The 19324-nt window shown below is 50.3% G+C and overlaps 1 protein-coding gene across 2 annotated transcripts in view; it reads left to right on the top strand.

Annotated features, from left to right (window-relative positions):
* Positions 1–16080, top strand: part of BICD2 (BICD cargo adaptor 2) — a 57169-nt gene extending 41089 nt beyond the window's left edge. Inside the window, exons 3-8 of one of the 2 annotated variants that reach the window (XM_053577835.1) lie at positions 4515–4667; positions 6642–7097; positions 7820–8881; positions 9757–9908; positions 11952–12162; positions 13978–16080. In XM_053577835.1, coding sequence (XP_053433810.1) covers positions 4515–4667; positions 6642–7097; positions 7820–8881; positions 9757–9908; positions 11952–12162; positions 13978–13983 — 2040 coding nt within the window. In that variant the 3' untranslated portion in view covers positions 13984–16080. Of the gene's footprint in view, positions 1–4514; positions 4668–6641; positions 7098–7819; positions 8882–9756; positions 9909–11951 lie in introns of both variants that reach the window. The other variant, XM_053577828.1, reaches the window with a different exon arrangement.
* The last annotated feature ends 3244 nt before the right edge of the window (positions 16081–19324 follow it).

Below are 19324 nucleotides of genomic sequence, written 5' to 3'. Positions count from 1 at the left end.
AGCCTGGCAGCAGGGGAGAGGCCCATGTCCTCTGAGGAAGGATAAGGCCCCATCACCAAGACAGGTGTGGTACAGCCCTCAGGCAGCAGGCAGACCCAGAGATATAAATTTGCACATGAGCTGCAGTCCTGGCTGGGGTCCTTTTGTCCATGGCCTTGAGGGTCAGCCCCCAGGTTATCATTGGAAAGTAGAGGGTGGGGCAAGGGTGGGTAGGAAAGGGGCATTGCTGGCTTTGCCCCCCCACTGAGTCTTGAGGCATGGACAAGGCTGTGACTTCATTCCTGGTCTCAGTTTTCCCTTCTGTAAACTGATAATCTCCAAAGTCCCTGGCATCTTCTTTACCCCACATCCTTCAAGCACTTATGGGCCCTTAATTCTGGCCATGGGAGCCCCACTGTCTGTAGCAGATGTTCTTAAAGGAAGGTCAGCAAGGCATAGGCCATGAGAATGTGGGACAGTCAGGGCCCTGCAGGGCTGGCAGCTGTCAGCCCAGCATGCCAGGACTGAGGGATGCTGCTACTCCAAGGGCTGGTAGCAACAAGGAGCAGTAGCCTTCTCTGGTTTGTGGGCAGTCAGAGGTCACTAAGGCCCTGGGGACCTGGGAAGGAGCTTGGCTTGGACTCAGGGTGGGCAGCCTCAGATCCTATAGTGGCAGTGTGTGATCTCTTTTCCTCCTACAAGGACTGCTCTCGTCAGGGTGGGAGGAGGGGCAGTCACTCAGGAAGAAATATAGCCTCTGCCACCTTGGCCGCCATCTGTCTGTCTGGCCCTTCTTTTCCTGAAAAGCCAGTATAGGTGCTCTCTCTTCAGACTGGCACATTCTACCCCTTTTCTCTTCCAGAGGGCCATCCCTGGCAGTAGAGGTCAAGAGAGGCCTGGGCAACCCCAGTGGCCAGGCAATGAGCACAACAAATTCAGAATGCCACAGATTTTCGGTGAAGGAATGGAGGATTCCTTGTTTCCTTTTGTGCTTTGGGAGGAAATCCCAACCCTACACACCTTCAGCCTTCCTCTCTCCCCTGAGGGTATCCACTTCAGTCTCTGGGCCCACTATGCACCCCCGCCCTTGCCTGTACTCCTACCCCAGGTTGCTGCAGAGCCACAGGAACTATCTAGACCGTGTCTCTAGGACCAGCCCTGCTCACCTGCTGCCCATGTCAGCCACACTCAGCTCCTGTCTCTGCTGCCTGCTGTTCTACCTGGCTTTCACTTCCTGGGCTGAGCCACTGTGCCAAGCTCCTCCCTGGCCCTCAGCATGGCTCTCACCCTGCGGGGAGGAGGGGTATTTAGTCATGCAGTGTACCTTTTGGCCCACCACCTCTTTGCCCTGTCAGCCCCCTCCTGTTTTTTCTCCCCTATGATGACTGATTCAGGTGTCCATTCCCCTCCCTACTCCAGTGCACTGTGAGGACCCATGAAGCTTTATGGGAGGGAATAAGTATACTTGGCATGTATTGAGCAGTTCTTACTGCCTCAGACTTGGTCTTCTTGGTGACCCTACTAGTATCCTGTCACATGTGAAGAAACAGAAGTTTGGAAGGTCTTATTAGGTGCCTAAGGTCACCTAGCTTTTAAGCAGCAGAGAAGCTCCAGATACCTGACCTCTGTACTGTGGATGGGACCCATGTGTAGGCAGGCTCTGCCAGCTTCTTTCCTGCTGACGTTCTTTTGAGGACTCCAGGGCCCCTGGGTGGATGACCTTCTCAGTACTGGCCTAGACAGAGCCTTGGTGGGGATAGTTCCCAGAGAGAGACTCAGACGCCCAGAGAACCACAGGTAGGCTGGGGCAGAGCTGAGTCCAGTACATACACTAAGGCCTTTCATTGGATTTGCCCCAAGAAGAGGTGGGGGCTACTCCAGAATGGTCAGAGATAAGAGTGTCCAGGGTAGATGGAGGTGGGGAAACTGAGGGGGATGGGAGATAAGGTAGCCAGCCTCCCTGAATACTGGCCCTTTGAGTCAAGCATTTGCCACACCCTTCTTGGTGATGGGTGATCTTAAGTCCGGGGATCTCAAGGAAGGGGAACTGAGATGGGACCCCAGGTGGTTGACTCTGAGTCTGTGCACCTCCCTCCTCCCCTACATGCTTTTGAGCTGATGTCAGGCTCACTGAGAGAAGGTGATTACTTGAGGCAAAACTAAACCCATGGTGACAGTCAGAGCCTGTTTGAACCCTCAGCAACTGGGTGTGTCCTGGATGGAGCTGCCGGGCCGTGGGCCAGCAGATCTTGGCTACCCACACCTGGTGGTACAGGGTGGAAGCACGGTTGCTGTGGGAATGAAAGTACATTTCTCTTGTGGTGTCAACAGAGACAGTGCACTCGCCTATAGCATGGTATGGCTGGGCCAGCATTTGACTTGGGTGTGCCTCTTTGAGTTTTGAGCCTGGCAATGGTACAAGGACAGAACTCCTAGCACACCTTGGCAGGCCCAGGCTGGTCAAGGGCCCTAAGGACTTACACAGATGGTGCAGGCACTTTTGAGGGAACAGAAGTCTGTGCCTCTTGGGGACCCTAGTGCTTTCAGGCATCCATCCTAATTTTCATTTAGGCCTTCTCTTCCTCCCCACATGGTGTGACTGCCTCTTCTGGGCTCAGCTCCCTGTCACATTCTTGGATCACTTAGTAAGAGAAGGCTGTCTGTGTCCATTTGCCATAGATTTTAAATACAATCTTTGTTTTCTTTTGTTCCTTTTTTCTTTCTTTTTTTTTTTTTTTTTTTTGTCGAGACAGAGTTCTACTCTACACTCTGAGCAGAGTGCAATGGTATGGTAGCTCACTGCAACCTCAGACTCAGGCTGTGGGCATCCTGCTGCCTCAGCCTCCAAAGCCACTGGGAATACAGGTGCTCGCCATGGCACCCATCTGGGTTTTTCAATTTTTTTCATGTCTCACTCTCGCTCAGACAAGCCTCAAATTACTGAGCTCAAGGAATCCTCCCGCCTCAGCCTCCCACAGGGCTGGGATTATAGGCAGGAGCCACCATGCCCAGCACAATCTTTGTTTTAAATAGCATTATCAGTAGTGCTTGATGTATGTTATGACTCTTCCTCTTTCTCTTGCTTTCTTTTTTTCCTTTTTTATTTTTGTCCCTTTTCATTTTACCAATTTTTGTGTATTTGCATGGAATCTTGTCATGAGCATAACCAGGAAAACCTCCAGCATAAGCTAAAAGGACAGCATGAGAGAAGGACAGGGCTGTGGGGCACAGAGAGTGGATAGGCCTTCTGGCCAAGGGTCTGAGGGGGCTTTGGAGCAGGAGTGGTGTTGGCCTGGGAGTCACATCTTTACTGGTGTTGAGGGAGGCCACTCTGCCAATGAGACTGGGACAGGAAGGGAGCAAAGTGCAGGGAAAGGAGTGAATAAATTTGTCCCCAGGGGGACATTTTCATTTGTCACAGTGGGGGAGGGGATCACATCTGGTGGGCAGAGGTCAGGGAGCTGCTAAGCAAAATGACGTGCAGGACAGCACCCATCCTAGAATGTCGCTAGAGCTGTGGCTAAGGGGCACACCGTGGCAGCAGCAGGTTGGGAATTCCTAACAGTTGTGATTGCTTCATCCTGCACTAGCCTCTCTGCTGATCATATCTCTGACTCCTTACAGATGACTCAGAGGAAAGAACTAATTGTTAACAGCTTTATCAAGATTGTTCAGACCCTATACAACTCACCTGTTAAAACTGTACAATTCAGTGGCTTTTAGTGTATTCGCGTATATGTACACTGTCACACAATCAATTTTTTTTACAACATTTAATCACTGTTACAAGAAACCACATTAGCAGTCAATCCTCATCCTCCATTTTCAGCCCCTGGCAACCACTAACCTACTTTCTGTCTCTATGAATTTGCCTATTCTGGGCATTTCATATAAATGAAATTATACAATGCATGGCCTCTTGTGACTGGCTTCTTTCACTCAGCAGGAATGTTTTCAAGGCTCATTCATGTTGTAGCAAGTGTCAATATGTCATTCATTATTGTGGCTGAATAATATTCCATTGTATGGATAGACTGCATTTGTTTATCCATTCATTAGGCGATGAGCGCTTGGGCTGCTTCCACCTTTGGCTGTTGTGAACATTGCTGCTCTTAGCATTCACGTGCAGGTTTCTCTGTGGACATGTGTTCGTTGCTCCAGGGTAGGTACTCTGTGTTTAACTGAGTATCTGCAGGCTGTTTGACACAGCACTACACTATTTACATGCCCACCCACCAGCAGGGTAGGAAGGAGGAACTACTTTTAATTTGTTTTACAGATGAAAACACTGAGGGTCAGAGCAAGGCAGTCACTTGATAGGGGTTCCAAAACTGAGAAGGGTTGAAGGGATCCGACTCTGACCCTCTGCTATTGCCCACACACTGTGCTGCTCTGGACTTACAGCTCCCCTCTAGGTGGCTACACTGCCACCCACAGGCCTGGGCTCTGAGTCCTGGCTGTGTGGCCTGCCACAGCATGCCTGGACCACACTGAAAAGGAGGCTTTTCACACCTACCTTTCCTTTTCCTTGGCAGATCAATCAGAATGTGGAGATCCAGCGAGGCCGCCTGCGGGATGACATCAAGGAATACAAGTTCCGGGAGGCCCGCCTGCTGCAGGACTACTCAGAGCTGGAGGAGGAGAACATCAGCCTGCAGAAGCAAGTGTCTGTGCTCAGGCAGAACCAGGTGAATCTTGGGCCTATGGAGGGGGTACCTGGGTCTTGGAGCCCTCTCAGCCACCCCCTCTCTTCTGTCTCCCTGTTCAGAAGGCTCATTCCACACTCCTGAGGCCCAGGGTCAGCTTTACTTCTGTGGAAGGTGGTCTGTGGCTGGCAGGGCCAAGGCTTCTGGCTGCAATGTTTGCTGACCATTGGCCAGGCTGAAGTGTCCTAGCCAACAAAGATGAAAACAATCCAAAAGACAATGAGACTACACCAAAAAACCTCGGAGATTAGATGTCCAGACTCTGTCCTACCTCTGATCACACAGCCTAAACATCCCCATGCCTCTGCTCATGATGGGGGATAAGGAGGGTCCCCTCTTTGACCGGTATGGGCAGGGTTCCCTCCTGTCATGGGACAAACAGGGTCCCTTCTCTGTCATGGGACTAGGTGATCCTAAGCTTTGGGGGCCACTTAAGGTATGAATTTGTTCCCTCCTGTCCAAGAGCCACAGCCCTGCACAGTGGGGAATGGCAACCTTTTCTCTCTGGAAATCCCAAACCTTCCTCCAAAATGCCACAGATATCACCTTGCTTTCTTCAGAAATCCTCTTCCACTTAAATCTTCTCAGAGCCGAAAAGTCTCACTATCAGGGAACCTATTATTTGTATGCAAATGAGGAAGCTCGTGTTGATGCAGAAATCTCTGTGCAAAAGCAAGCAGGAAACAGATTCTACTCCCCAGAAAACCACAGGATCAGAGCTCGTGGTCCTGCATTCTGGTCCTGCTGTGATGGCTCATGCTTATTAACAGTCATAGAAGTGGTCTGCGTTGTAAGTCATGCCAGTCATTGGCATTACTGTTGGCAGAACTTGGCCCACAGCATCCTGAGGAGAGGGGAGACCAAGGCTCAGAAAGACTCTGCCCTCAGCAGAGTTTGGCCTTCCCCTCTCTCTGAAATTCTTCCCTCCCTGTATGTGCTACTGAGACTGGAGGCTCCGCACCTACCTCCCATGAACACACACCTTGGAGGTAGTACTAGGTCTTCCCACAAGACCCACAAAGATCCACTCAGGCCTTTTGTTACTGATTTGTTCCTTATTTCAGGCACAGATATTACAGAGCAAGAGGAAATGTTTTTAGAAATTACCCATAAACCCTGACCCCTCCCCAAGCATGGGTTTCCAATTGCTTTTTTCTTTTTCACCTGCAAATACAGTTTTATGTAGACAAGAATTTGATTTTGCTTTTCCCACATACCTTCGAGCCAGGTCTGGGCGTTGTATGTGCACTAAGGGTTGTGCACGTTTTTCTTGGCAGATCAACCAGAATGTGGAGATCCATCAAGGAGATCCACCTATCCCCATGACAGATAAGGGACCCTGTTTGTCCCATGACAGAGGGAACCCTGCCCATCCCGGTCACAGAAGGGACCCTCCTTATCCCCCATCATGAGCAGAGGCATGGGGATGTTTAGGCTGTGTGATAGTGACTATACATAGTGGTTACACATTCTCAGGGTGAATTTCTATTCATTCATTTTTAAATATGATTTAGAAGTAATGATCATAGCACACATCAAAGTATACCTTTATGTACCTCAAGATATTTAGTTAACCATTAATGTTAATTAAGTAATTTGATAGAATTTTAAATCAGTATGCACTTCGTAATATTTTTTAAGTGACCTAATAGAAATTTGGCAGCACAGATGTATGGTATTCTCAGTGGACAGAGAGTCTCAGCTCAGGGCTATAGCTCATCCCTGGTTCCACATGCCTCAAACCTTCATGTTGCCCTCCCCTCATGTGCATTTGTCCCAGGGGTGGTGGGTGCTGGGCTGACTTCTGGGCACACTGCTGCCGCTTGGCAGGAAAGCATTTCACCTTGCACTTCTTGGCCAGGGGAGTTGGTGTGTGGGTGGGTTTTCCTCATTTATCAGGCATTAAAGGAGCCTGCAAGTTGCCTTGATGTGGAAGTGTGTGACTTCGCTTCCTAGGTGGAATTTGAGGGCCTTAAGCATGAGATCAAGCGTCTGGAAGAGGAGACAGAGTACCTCAACAGCCAGCTGGAGGATGCCATCCGGCTCAAGGAGATCTCGGAGCGGCAGCTGGAGGAGGCGCTGGAGACGCTGAAGACGGAGCGGGAGCAGAAGAACAGTCTGCGTAAGGAGCTGTCCCACTACATGAGCATCAACGACTCCTTCTACACCAGCCAGCTGCACGTGTCACTGGATGGCCTCAAGTTCAGCGATGATGCTGCAGAGCCCAATAACGATGCTGAGGCCCTAGTCAACGGCTTCGATCATGGCACCCTGGCCAAGCTACCACTGGACAACAAAAGTTCCACACCCAAGAAGGATGGCCTTGCACCACCCTCCCCCAGCCTCGTCTCTGACCTGCTCAGTGAGCTCAACATTTCCGAGATCCAGAAGCTGAAGCAACAGCTGATGCAGGTGAGTGGGCACCAGGACCCATAGGATGCTGTGCTCACCCGAGTTCTGCATGCAGCCCCAGCAGCACTTACCTGACAGTTTATTGATGTTAATTTACTTTCGCTTAATTACATTGATTTTAAAACCTGTATCATTAAGGTAAATGAAATTTCCGTAGTACAGGGAAGAGTCTCAGGAATGGTTTCTTGGCACATGGTACCCATGTTGCTCTCCCATTACTGACATGGTCTCAAGGTGAATTGATGAGACACTGGCCCTATAGTGACTCCTGCACTCAGGGCCATGCATGGGCTCATCTCTTGAGAGATGGATTGCCATACAGCAAATGGTTGGTCTGCTGCTCTCTGAGGCATGAGAGAGGAGAGCCATAGAGCCACATCCTCCAGAGCAGAGGACTGAGGCACCAAGGGTCCTTGCCACCAGCCCGTACAAGCTGGAGCTTTATTTTTTGAGCCCAGCTCCCTCTAGCAGAGGTGGGGAGAGAGCCTGTCTCATAGTAACCACCATTACTGGTTAATAGGTGGTGTTCTCAGAGTCGGTGTGAATTCCTTCCTCTCCATACCCTGCATGTCACTGTCCTGCCTCACTGAAGGGGTGGCCAAGTAACTCTAGGGCTTACTACCCACCCTGACATAGGAAGTTACCCTGGACCATGTGGGGTCATCTAAGCCCAACAGGCCCACACCTGTTGACTCACTTTCTTGCTGCCTGTACCTTTGCAGATGGAGCGGGAGAAGGCTGGCCTGCTGGCGACACTTCAGGACACACAGAAGCAGCTGGAGCACACACGAGGGTCCCTGTCAGAGCAGCATGAGAAGGTGAGCCGCCTCACAGAGAACCTAAGCGCCCTGCGGCGCCTGCAAGCTGGCAAGGAGCGCCAGACAGCCCTGGACAACGAGAAGGACCGTGACAGCCATGAGGATGGTGACTACTACGAGGTGGACATCAACGGACCTGAGATCCTAGCCTGCAAGTACCATGTGGCTGTGGCTGAAGCTGGTGAGCTTCGAGAGCAGCTCAAGGCACTTCGCAGCACTCACGAGGCCCATGAGACTCAGTATGCCGAGGAGAAGAGCCGCTATGAGGCTGAGGGCCAGGCACTCACCGAAAAGGTCTCCCTGCTGGAGAAGGCCAGCCGCCAAGACCAGGAGCTGCTGGCCCGGCTGGAGAAAGAGCTGAAGAAGGTGAGCGACGTCGCTGGTGAGACACAGGGCAGCCTGAGCGTGGCCCAGGATGAGCTGGTGACCTTCAGCGAGGAGCTGGCCAACCTCTACCACCATGTGTGTATGTGCAACAATGAGACGCCCAACCGTGTCATGCTGGACTATTACCGCGAGGGCCAGGGCGGGGCTGGCCGCACCAGTCCTGGGGGCCGCTCTAGTCCCGGGGGCCGCACCAGCCCTGAAGGCCGCGGGCGCCGCTCACCTATCCTTTTGCCTAAGGGGCTCCTGGCCACGGAGGCTGGCCGAGCAGATGGCGGGGCTGGAGACAGCAGCCCCTTGCCTAGCTCTTCGTTGCCATCACCCCTTAGTGATCCGCGCCGGGAGCCCATGAATATCTACAACCTGATCGCTATCATCCGTGACCAGATCAAGCACCTGCAGGCAGCTGTGGACCGCACAACAGAGCTGTCACGGCAGCGCATCGCCTCACAGGAGCTGGGCCCTGCTGTGGACAAGGACAAGGAGGCGCTCATGGAGGAGATCCTTAAGCTGAAGTCACTGCTCAGTACCAAGCGTGAGCAGATCACCACCCTGCGCACTGTGCTCAAGGCCAACAAGCAGGTGAGGCAGACGGTTGGGAGAGGGGGAGCTGCTGGTCACCCAGGGCTGGCCCATTGGGTGCTTCCCACTCTTGGCCTCCATCCTCCATCTGCCACAGGACTCCCCAGGCCTGTCTCCCACCATGAGGCAAGAGCTGGCCCCAAGTCAGTATGGGCATCTGCCCTCCCCTTGCCCAGGACCCCCAGCCAGGAGGGCAGAACGGGCAGGCAGGATTGAAGGCCTCTTTAACCAGAGCAGTTTGGCATGTAAGAAAAGCCCCTGCCACTCACCTGTCACCACCTCATAACAGTTTCTTTTTTTTTTTTTTTTTTGAGACAGAGTCTAACTGTGTAGCCCTCAGTAGATGCCATGGCATCACAGCTCACAGCAGTCTCAAACTCCTGGACTTAAGTGATTCTCTTGCCTCAGCCTCCCAAGTAGCTGGAACTACAGGCACCCCACCTATTTTTTTGGTTGCTGTTGTCGTTGTTTAGCAGCTCCAGGGCAGGCTTGAACCCCCCAGCCTCGGTGTATGTGGCTGACGCCCTACTCCCTGAGCTACGGGCACTGAGCCCTCAATGGTTTCTGATGCTGAAGTAAAAACACATGAGAGCCACGACCCAAATGCTGTGAAGAGAGCGATGTGAGAGAGCCACCAATAGGTTTGGGGCACGCGTCCTTCTCTGCTGCTGGGATTCACTGAGGGAGGCTGATGCCCAAAGCACAGTTGTCGAGAGTCTTGTCCCTAGGGCTGTTTCGAAGGAGGGTTTTCTTAGGGAGTTTTATTTGTGGGCACCAGCACCATCTCAGACCTGGGTCCTCATCATGCAACCAGAGGGCCTCTAGGCTGATATCATGCCCTTCACCTGTCCATTACACACCTATCTGCCCCCCAGACCGCTGAGGTGGCCCTTGCCAACTTAAAGAGCAAGTATGAGAACGAGAAGGCCATGGTGACCGAGACCATGATGAAGCTGCGCAACGAGCTCAAGGCCCTCAAGGAGGACGCAGCCACCTTTTCCTCACTGCGGGCCATGTTTGCCACCAGGTAACCATACTGCCCTCAGCCCTTCTCCTCATGTGTGGTCCTGCAGACCTGCTGAGTCAGAGCCTGTGTCCAGCTTCACTGGGAGCTGCCACCTCTGCTTCCCCTACAGTCAGACAAGCAGGTACTGGGGCATGGAGCATTCTTGGCAGATACTTGCACATGACCAGGGGTGAGAGAGGTTATGCTTAGGTCCCCAGCAGCCTGGGTCTATGGGGCCATTTCCATTTTGCTGTTAATGAAACCCTAGCAAGCCCAGTTTTGTTTTCAATTTATATATAAGGAGGCTGAGAGGCAGAAGGACTGAGCAGAGAGGATTTTGGAGTGGACAGGTCAGAAGTGTGGAGCTTTAGGAGGCGGGTGGGGGTGCCTACAGTTGTAGCAGCTGACTCGGGGCAAGCAAGTGACAAACAAGCCCTGGCCTATTCTCTTGAGTTTGCCCCCCAAGAACTTGGCCGTAAAGGATGAACATGCATTTAGGTTTGTAGATTCAAAAGGAAGGTTCCCTCTTGGCTTCAGCAGGTCACAGCCAGTGTCCCCTGTTGAGGTTGCACCTCTGTGTGCAGCTTTGTGTCATCATGACTACCTGGGACTCTCCTCCTGTCCTCCACCCTGGCAGTCAAAGGAGGGTAAGGAGGGGCCTCAGGGCTGGGAAGGAGCCGGCCTTCTTTCTTTTTCTGTGTGTCGGTGTTCTTAGGATTGGGCTCTGTGTTAGGCGAGGGGTGGCCCCCAAGTGTACACACCCCTCCCAGGCTGGGGAAGTCAGACCCCAAGGCTGGGAAGTGAGGTTTCTTAGGTGTTAAACGGCCTCCATGAGATGGTCCCTGGACAGGTACCCCTGCCTTTTACTCTCCAAAGATGGTCAGTGCCACCTGTTGGCCAGTGTTGGAATGGCACTGAGGGGCCCTCCCCATGGCCCAGCAGATATCCTTTTAGTGGGTGAGAAATCTGAGAGTCCAAAGTAGACAGGCTGAGAACTGAGTGCTGGGCCTGCTTCTCTCAAGCCTGGTGCTGGGCACTCCCATTCTCTCTGCTCCCTGCTGGGTGACCCTCCTGGGGCAGGGCACAGACAAGGAAGAGTTCCAAGATTGCGTTAGAAGCTTCTCCTCTTCCTGGAGCTTGGGAAAAGATTCCATACTTCCTCAGCATCTGGCACATAAACCCTAGTTTTGTAAACTTGCCTTATTTCATACGGAACGAAGATTTCAAGTAAAACTGTGAGGATGAGAGCTCAGTGTGCGTCCTTATGGGCAGCATAGTGCCTGGAAGGGCCCTGTTGAAGGGCCAGCTCCTGGCAGGTGGCCGTGGGCAGATCAGGGCACAGTATGGGCAAGGTGGAGCTGTGCTCAGCACCTATGTGGCCTCCCCTACTTCAGGAGGCCCCAGATTTAACTCACTCAGTTTCTCAGCATCTCTGTCAGGCCTCACCCAGCCCCTGGATGGGACACATCAGAGAGGGATGCCCAAGAACAGACCAGATCTTCACCCACCTTAGCATGTGGGTGTGGCAGTTAAACAGAGGTGGTTTCAGGATGGGGCTGTTTTTGGCTTCCACATACACTGTTCCCTGGTTCTGACTGGTCATTAAGCACAGACTGACTAAGCACTGATCTTGGGAACAAGTCCAGTCCTGCTAAGGTTTACATCTACACCCTAGAAGCCAGAGATGTCTTGGTATCTGTTCCCTGAGCCACCTCAAGGCTTTGAAGTGGGAAGAGCCCCTTAGAGAAAGCTGAATCACTGAGGGACATAACCACTTTATAAGCACCATATCCAGCCGAATGAGCAGAGCAGCCTCCACCCCCATAAAAACACAAAACTCAAACCAGCCTCATAGGACTACCTTGCGTGGGCCCTCATTAGGGGCTTGTCTGAATGAAACCTTTGCTCTAAAAGCCAGTGTGGGTCTCCCTCAACCTGGCCCTCCAGCCTAGGGGCCACACTGAGGGATGGTTCCTTGTGTGGACTGTCAGAGGACTGCCCAGCCTGGCCCTGCCATCCTCGGCCAGCTCTGCCTGGCCTTAAGCTGTGCTTTTGGGCCCCCAGGTGTGACGAGTACATTACTCAGCTGGATGAGATGCAGCGGCAGCTGGCAGCTGCTGAGGATGAGAAGAAAACACTGAACTCCCTGCTGCGTATGGCCATCCAGCAGAAGCTAGCACTGACCCAGCGGCTGGAGCTGCTCGAGCTGGACCATGAACAGACCCGGCGTGGCCGTGCCAAGTCCACCCCTAAGGCTAAACCGGCCACCCCCAGCGTAAGTCACACATGCGCCTGTGCCAGTGACAGAGCCGAGGGCACTGGACTGGCCAACCAGGTGTTCTGCAGTGAGAAGCACAGCATTTACTGCGATTAGGGGCTGCGGGGTGCCGCACGCTGCAGCTAACGCCCGCTTCACCTCAACTAACCCAGCAACAGCGGGACAGCGGCGCTAGGTCTGTCTTAACGTGACTAATGCACAGAGGGCAGGATTCTAGTCAAGGTGGCATGGGGTGTGTGAATCATCAGGACACTCCTGAGAGCTTTGTGTCGCTTCTCCTCAAAGCCCCCTCAGGAGTACCCCCTCCCTAGCTACTCTCTACGGGTGGACGTGGGTGTCTTGGGGATTGTAGAGCTGCACATGCTTGTAGAAGACAGACTTATGAAAGTGTCTTCCAGGGCCCTAGGCACCCTTGGAAAAATCCAGGGGAAAGAGTTCTCATCCTGCTCCCTTGGCACCTAGAAGGGGCAGAACCTGAGTTGAAACTTGCATGTTTGTCAAATGTGTCTAATGTCAGCACCAGAAAGCAGTTTTAGGAGTTTCCAGCCTGCATCCTAGGTACAGCCTAAGAGGATGCCGCTGTACTTGGTATAGTTTATGGAAAGAATTATATTATAGTTTGTGCAGCATCTCACTGCAAATCACATTTAGGACAAAGATGCAGAATTTGTTCCCCCAAATCCAGAGGAGCAGCCCTGAGCTCCTATATTCTGCTGGCCAGACACACATGGCGCAGACACAGCTGACCGTAACCCAGGAGACCAAGGCTGGGTTGCTCATTTCTGAGATCAGCATACTTGTCTAGAGGCCTGTGAGCTAACAAATTACCAGGGCCCAAGGCCTAAATTTTCCTTTTCAATGAGAAAACTTTCCAAGTGCCTGGTCAGACCTTGATCCTCAGTGCACAGCCCGTCCATTGGTACTTGGGGTGACTACGGTGACCCATTATCAGGCCTTCCTCCAGGGAGCTTCAAACCTGAAGAAGCAAGGCTTTAGAATCCCCCACATGGAGTTTGAGCCACCAGCAGGCTCAGCTGAATTGAAGGACACACAGAGTCATAGCCACAGCCCGACTTGGTGCTGGGAAAGCTTTGGATGCACCCAGGGCCAGTTCCCAGGATTCCCAGGTAGGAGGTGTTTAGTTCTCTTTATGTAGTGCAATTGGGGAGTGATGGAGAAAGAGCAAAGGCAGCTACAGGGCTCTCCCATTGGCAGAGGCTCCATCCACACCAGAGCTTTGGCATCAGCCTGTCTGTGTTCCCACGTTCTGAAGCAGAGCTTTTCTCAGTATTTCTCTCTAGTCACCCCATGGGGCTGGACCTGAAATTACAGTCTTCTTTTGTACTGGCTGCTTGCCTCATCTCCCATATGGGAAAGGGATTCCCATTACCTGGGAAAGAGACTGTGTTGCTCTCTCCCACATCTGTTTGCCCCTGCCTGCTCTTCCTTTGGTGCTCAATGTATCTCAGTCCCCTCCAGACTCCAGGACGGGTCCATGTGTGTCCCCCATAGGTCTGTCCTGAGCTCGGATTTCCCCAGCCCCAGCAGAATTTGCTGTGGGACAGCTACCTGCATGCCTGCCCCGCATGCCGCTTCACCCTCTCCTCGAGAGCCTGGCATGCAGCTTCTCTCCATATTCCTAAGGGGCTTGTGAGTATTTGGAGCCACCAGCCCCCTAACACGCACAGGTCTTCTCTTCTGCCAACTAACGTGCTCATGCCTTCCCAGCATGTGGAGAGCTTTAGTTGTCAGATGAACAGGAAGGGACGGGTGACCCATTTCTAACACTGTTTTGTTTTCTCCCGTTTTCAGCTGTAGAGTAGCTGCCGGGAGGACTTGGCCACCCAGCCCTGTCACACCACAGCCCTCTTCCTTTCCTTCCCATGGCCCACATGAAGGAAGGAAGGGCAACCTAAAAGTCCACTTAAAAATGTTTTTGGATATGCCACTGCAATTCTTTTCAAAATAGCATTCCCCAAGTTTTTAATGGGAGGAAAATAAGCTTTACTATAGAGCATGCCGAAAAGCTGCTGCATGGAAAGGCCTCTATATGGCCGAAGACCCTGCTTCCCGCTGCCAGGCTCTTCAGGAGCCCATTGGACATGCCCACCACAGGGGCTCCTTATTACACATGTTCCTTTTTTATCCGATCGACCTGTGCACTTTTGATATTTTGATATTATATTTGCTTCTTTAATTCCTTGCGTAGAGACCGTCTCAGATGCCGTGGTCTGTGCTCGTGGTCCTGTAGCTGTCTGCCTCAGCTCCCCTGTGTTGGTCTGGTGTCAGCACAAGGCAGAGCTGTGTGCCCTTTAGAGAGTAGCTCTAGACTGTGGAAGTGAGGGCTTCGACCCGGCGAGGAGCTCGGCTAAGTGTATCCATCCACGCTGTGGTTCAGCAGCCTTTTAGGTTTTACGGCATTATGGTTCATGTTTGAAATTACAGATTTTAAATGCCATGTTCATTAAGAAATCCAGGGTATTCCGATTCTGGGGTTTTTCATATTGTATTATTATTATTCTTAGGAATAGTTCAATGTAACAAGAAGAAAACTTGACCTTTGCTCTGGTTAAAACAGTAATAGGCACTTGAACAAAAAGATAAATTATTGAATGAGTAGTATTACCTACAAATTCCAGACTTATCTGGGTTTTAGGACATTGTGAAGCATGACTGATTAACAGAATTTTATACAACTGTACCAGTAAAATTCCAAATTGGAATTGTTTTGTTACTCTGGTTGTTGTGCCAAATTGTGGTACATTTAGAAAATTCTACAGTTGTCGATTTTTAGGGTGTTCTCTTTCAACGCCTTTTTGTTAGTAATCATTGCCAGTAGTGCCTTCATCAGTTGAGGGAGGTGTCCCAGCGTAGATCATTTTCCAAAGTAGGCAGGGAAGAGCTATTGGGCATGCTGAAGGCCAGCGTGGGCCAGCAGGTGGGGGCAGGTACATGCCTCACACCAGGACCTGGGCATCTTCATTGTGGGAAAGAAACAGTCATTGTGCAAAATTCTGTTAATCAGTGATTCTTTACTAGCAAATTCAGGGGCTTAGAAAACAAAAGCAAACACAAAACTTTGAGTGTGCTTTGGGAACCAAATGGACTTTCTGGGACAAGCTGAGCAAGCTGTATGAACGCCACGTTTGTGAAGAGCCGAAGGTGTCAGGAGGGCCGGCACTGTCGGCATGCGCAGTAAGGGGTGAGGGTTAGCCATAGTATTCTTTGCAAATGTGAAAGCAAGACATTATATCTTCTCTTGCTTGGTGTAACTAATCACTGTTAATTTCAGGAAACAGAATTCATTAAAGTTCCTTGGCAAACCAGGACTACATCCTGTTCCATTTGCTGAGTGAACTTCATGTGAGTGGTCAGATTGGTACTTTTGGAGGAAGAAAAACTGTCCTCCCTCCTTCAAAAAAAGGACAAATTATAATAATATACATGACAAGAATAAAAGAATTCTGTTTCCTGGAATAAGCATTTCTTATTCCTAGTTTTAAGGACTCCTATTTTTACCTTCTGTTACAGTGTTGATTCATAAGAAATATCGTTACATTTGAGATAACTTCATCTGTATGGGGTATTTATTTGCAATGATGTCTGAGTACTGTATTTTTTCTGTGCATTACCTTAGTGTCAGAATGTTGGTCTTTATTTTAAAGTCATATGCATGTTCTCCTGCCAAGGAACCTTTACACAGACCCAAAAAAACAAATAATAATAAGTAAAAAGCCTTTAATTTCTGAGAAAATGAGGCAGAGCATGGAAAAGGAATAGGAAGGAAAAATTAATTAAGACACAGACATATGATGTTAATGTCTGCAAAGCCAGCATGCATAGGAACAGTGGGCCTGGGTAAAGGGTCCCGGTGGTAGGACCAATAAATAAAGAATAATAAAAAGACAGAGCACACGCTTGTTCTCTGGTTGCTTGACTCCCTGTTCCAGATGACTATGGTTCTAGCAAAGCACAGTTTCCAATGCCTCAAACAACAACAGAGCCAACCTATCAGATAACCTTGTGGGTGGGAGCTGGAAGTGGCCTAAGGCCTGTCCTCAGGAGCCTGAGGAGAGATTGTGTGGGAGGCACCCTCAGGGTCCCCCACAGCATGAGGTATGAAAACCCAGCAGCCTGGTGGTAAGAACACATAATGTTTACTAGACTAAAACTAGGAGTAACCCCTGCTGTCCTGACAGGAAGCAGGGAATCCTTTTCTGTCCTTACTCTTAAACTCTCTGGACCCAGGAATGAATACGAGTTACCTGTTTTTCAACACAAAACCGTATTTATCTGTAGGAATATGTTCAAAGATACTCTGGGCACATTTGAATGATTGCGGACAGTAATTACCAGGGCATGCTCCTGCCACCTCCTCGCCTGACAGCCTTAGTCAGGCCTATGTGTCTTTACCCTTCTAGAGTTTCCCTCTGGAAACCTGTCTCAGGCCAGGGTCTCACTGCTGTGCCACTCACCTAGGATCCCTACGTCTGGGGGGGTCTCATTGCCATGCCCCTTCTCCTGGCCTCCGTGTTGCCACAATGCCTCTTTCCCCTGATGATCCCATCCCTCTTTAGTAGTGGCTGCCATGACCTGTTTGCAGTCTGAAACTTTCTTTCTGATTGAGTAAAAAGGCTGTTGTCTCAACAGATTCCTAGAAAAGTTTGAAAAGGAGCCCTCAGCTGGTCTGAATGAAGACCCCTAAGCAGGAGGGAGGCATGAGGCAGCAGGGCCACTTTACAGGAGGCCCTCCGCTCCCACCTGTACACCTGATCACTTCTGCCCATTGGTGTGTTTGAGTCTTACAAACATCCAGATGCTGAGTCTGGCCTCCCATCCCCAAGCCCAGGTCCTTGTGCATGTTTCTCAGTTCCAGGAAGGGAGTGACAGGTGACAACCTCCCAATTGGGTACTGTCCCACAAGTCTGTAGGAGGGGGCAGTCCATACAAAAAGGCCTTCTGTTCAGCCTTCCCCTCTGGGAGGGGATGGTCTCCGTTCCCTCCCCCATCTTCCATCTTCCTGCAGTAGTTTTACCCCCACTCCCTTATAGGTTACTAGAGCTAGAAACAACAGCTCGGACTTGGGAGCTGGACCCTTGGTTGAATCCCCACCATTTGGTAGCTGGCTGCCTTAGCCTCTCTGAGCCTCAATTTCCCCATCTGTAAGTTGGGATCAGTAGTTCCCTTCTCAGAGGTGGTTTGAAGTTTTTGTGAAGCCCTGGATATTCAGAACACGGTAGGTACTCAATGGATGCTTGTTGCTAATGTGGTTCTTACTACCATCATCATTATCACATATGCCTGTGGATATCAGACCATAGAGATGGGCCTTACGTCTGTGGGGAGTATAATTTAAGTCAACTTTTAATCAAAGTGTGATCTTCATCCAGGAAAATGTGTGTATCCTATTATATGGGCCATATTTGTACATCATGAACACAGCTGTGTAACTAGTAATCCTGATGCTGCCTAAGTCCCCCTAGGAATGCTTTCAGGTTTTTTTTAATCCTTCATCAGCAAATACTAATAGGGTGTCTGTCTGCCAGCCCCTGTGAGTCACTGGGCTACTCCTGCCTACGGGGCCTCCCAGTCCCATATCAGGTTTGCCTCCAGATGTGCTCAACTGTCAGCTGGGTTCACACAGTGGAGCTGGAAAGGCTGTGTGTTATTATTTATGGAAGTTTCTCATAGGCAAGCATACTAGCTCTTGTGAGTTCATTTCATTCCTCTAAGAGTCTATTTTCTTGAGTCCCTGGGGTGAAGGAGTCTCTCCCCCACATGAGTTTCTCTCCTAAAGAACATGACAAGGCAATGCCAGGTGCCACCGTGCCTCACCTACCGAAAAAGCCTCCCTCCATCCAGGAAACGGACCTTCTGGGATGAGAGAATAATAGGAATCAATAATTCCATCCCCACTTCCCCCCAGGATCCCTTTTGTTCATCTCATTAGCAAGTGGGGAATCTCAAGATTTCTTTTCTTTTCTTTTTTGAGAAGAGTCTCACTGTGTTGCCCTTGGTAGAATGCTATGATATCATAGCTCACAGCAACCTCAAACTCTTGGGCTCAAGTGATCCCCCTGCCTCAGCCTCCCAAGTAGCTGAAACTACAGGTGCCCAGCACAACACCCAGCTATTTTTTCTACTTTTAGTACAGAAAGGGTCTCACTCTTGTTCAGGCTGGTCTCAAACTCCTGAGCTCAGGCGATCCACCTGCCTGTCAGCCACCCAGAGTTATAGGATTACAGGTGTGAGCCACTGCACCCAGCCAAGATTTATTTTCTTTAAAGTTTTTGTGAAATACAGCATACATACGTAAGAGTGTAAGTAAGTACTAGCTAACTGGATTTTTGAGAGCTGAACACACATTGTACAGCCAACACCCAGACAAGAGGCAAATGAGGACAACCCCCTGAAGCCCTGGTGCTTTCTGCATCCACTCTTTCCAGAGATAATGTCCTGGCTGAGTTCAGGTCTCTTTGACTGTTTCTGTTACTTAAAAAGAGTCAGTTCGGGCGGTGCCTGTGGCTCAGTGAGCAGGGCGCCGGCCCCATATGCCAAGGGTGGCGGGTTCAAACCCAGCCCCGGCCAAACTGCAACAAAAAAATAGCCGGGCGTTGTGGCAGGCGCCTGTAGTCCCAGCTACTCGGGAGGCTGAGGCAGGAGAATCGCCTAAGCCCAGGAGTTGGAGGTTGCTGTGAGCTGTGTGACGCCATGGCACTCTACTGAGGGCAATAAAGTGAAACTCTGTCTCTACAAAAAAAAAAAAAAAAAAAAAGAGTCAATTCACCAAGAAGTTATGACAACCATAAACATGCATGCATCAAATAAAACCTCCAGGATGCATGAAGCCAAAAACTGCTAGAATTGGAAAGAGAAATAGGCAGTTCAAGAATAATAGGTGGGATACTAATACTTACTTCAATAATGGATAGAAAACAAGACAGAAGATCAGAAAGGAAATAGAATACTTGAACAGTTCTATAAACCAGCTAGACATAACATAACCTATAGAACACTCCAACTAACAACAGTATACAATATTAAGTGCATGTATGTAATAACATTCTTCTAGATTATGTTTTACCATAAAACAAGTCTCAAATATAAGAAGATTAGCATCATACAAATTATATTCACCGGCTCGGCACCTGTAGCTCAA

This window comes from Nycticebus coucang, chromosome 2 (assembly GCF_027406575.1).
Source record: "Nycticebus coucang isolate mNycCou1 chromosome 2, mNycCou1.pri, whole genome shotgun sequence".
Taxonomy (NCBI): Eukaryota; Metazoa; Chordata; class Mammalia; order Primates; family Lorisidae; genus Nycticebus; species Nycticebus coucang.
This window is presented reverse-complemented; position numbering and strand designations above follow the sequence as displayed.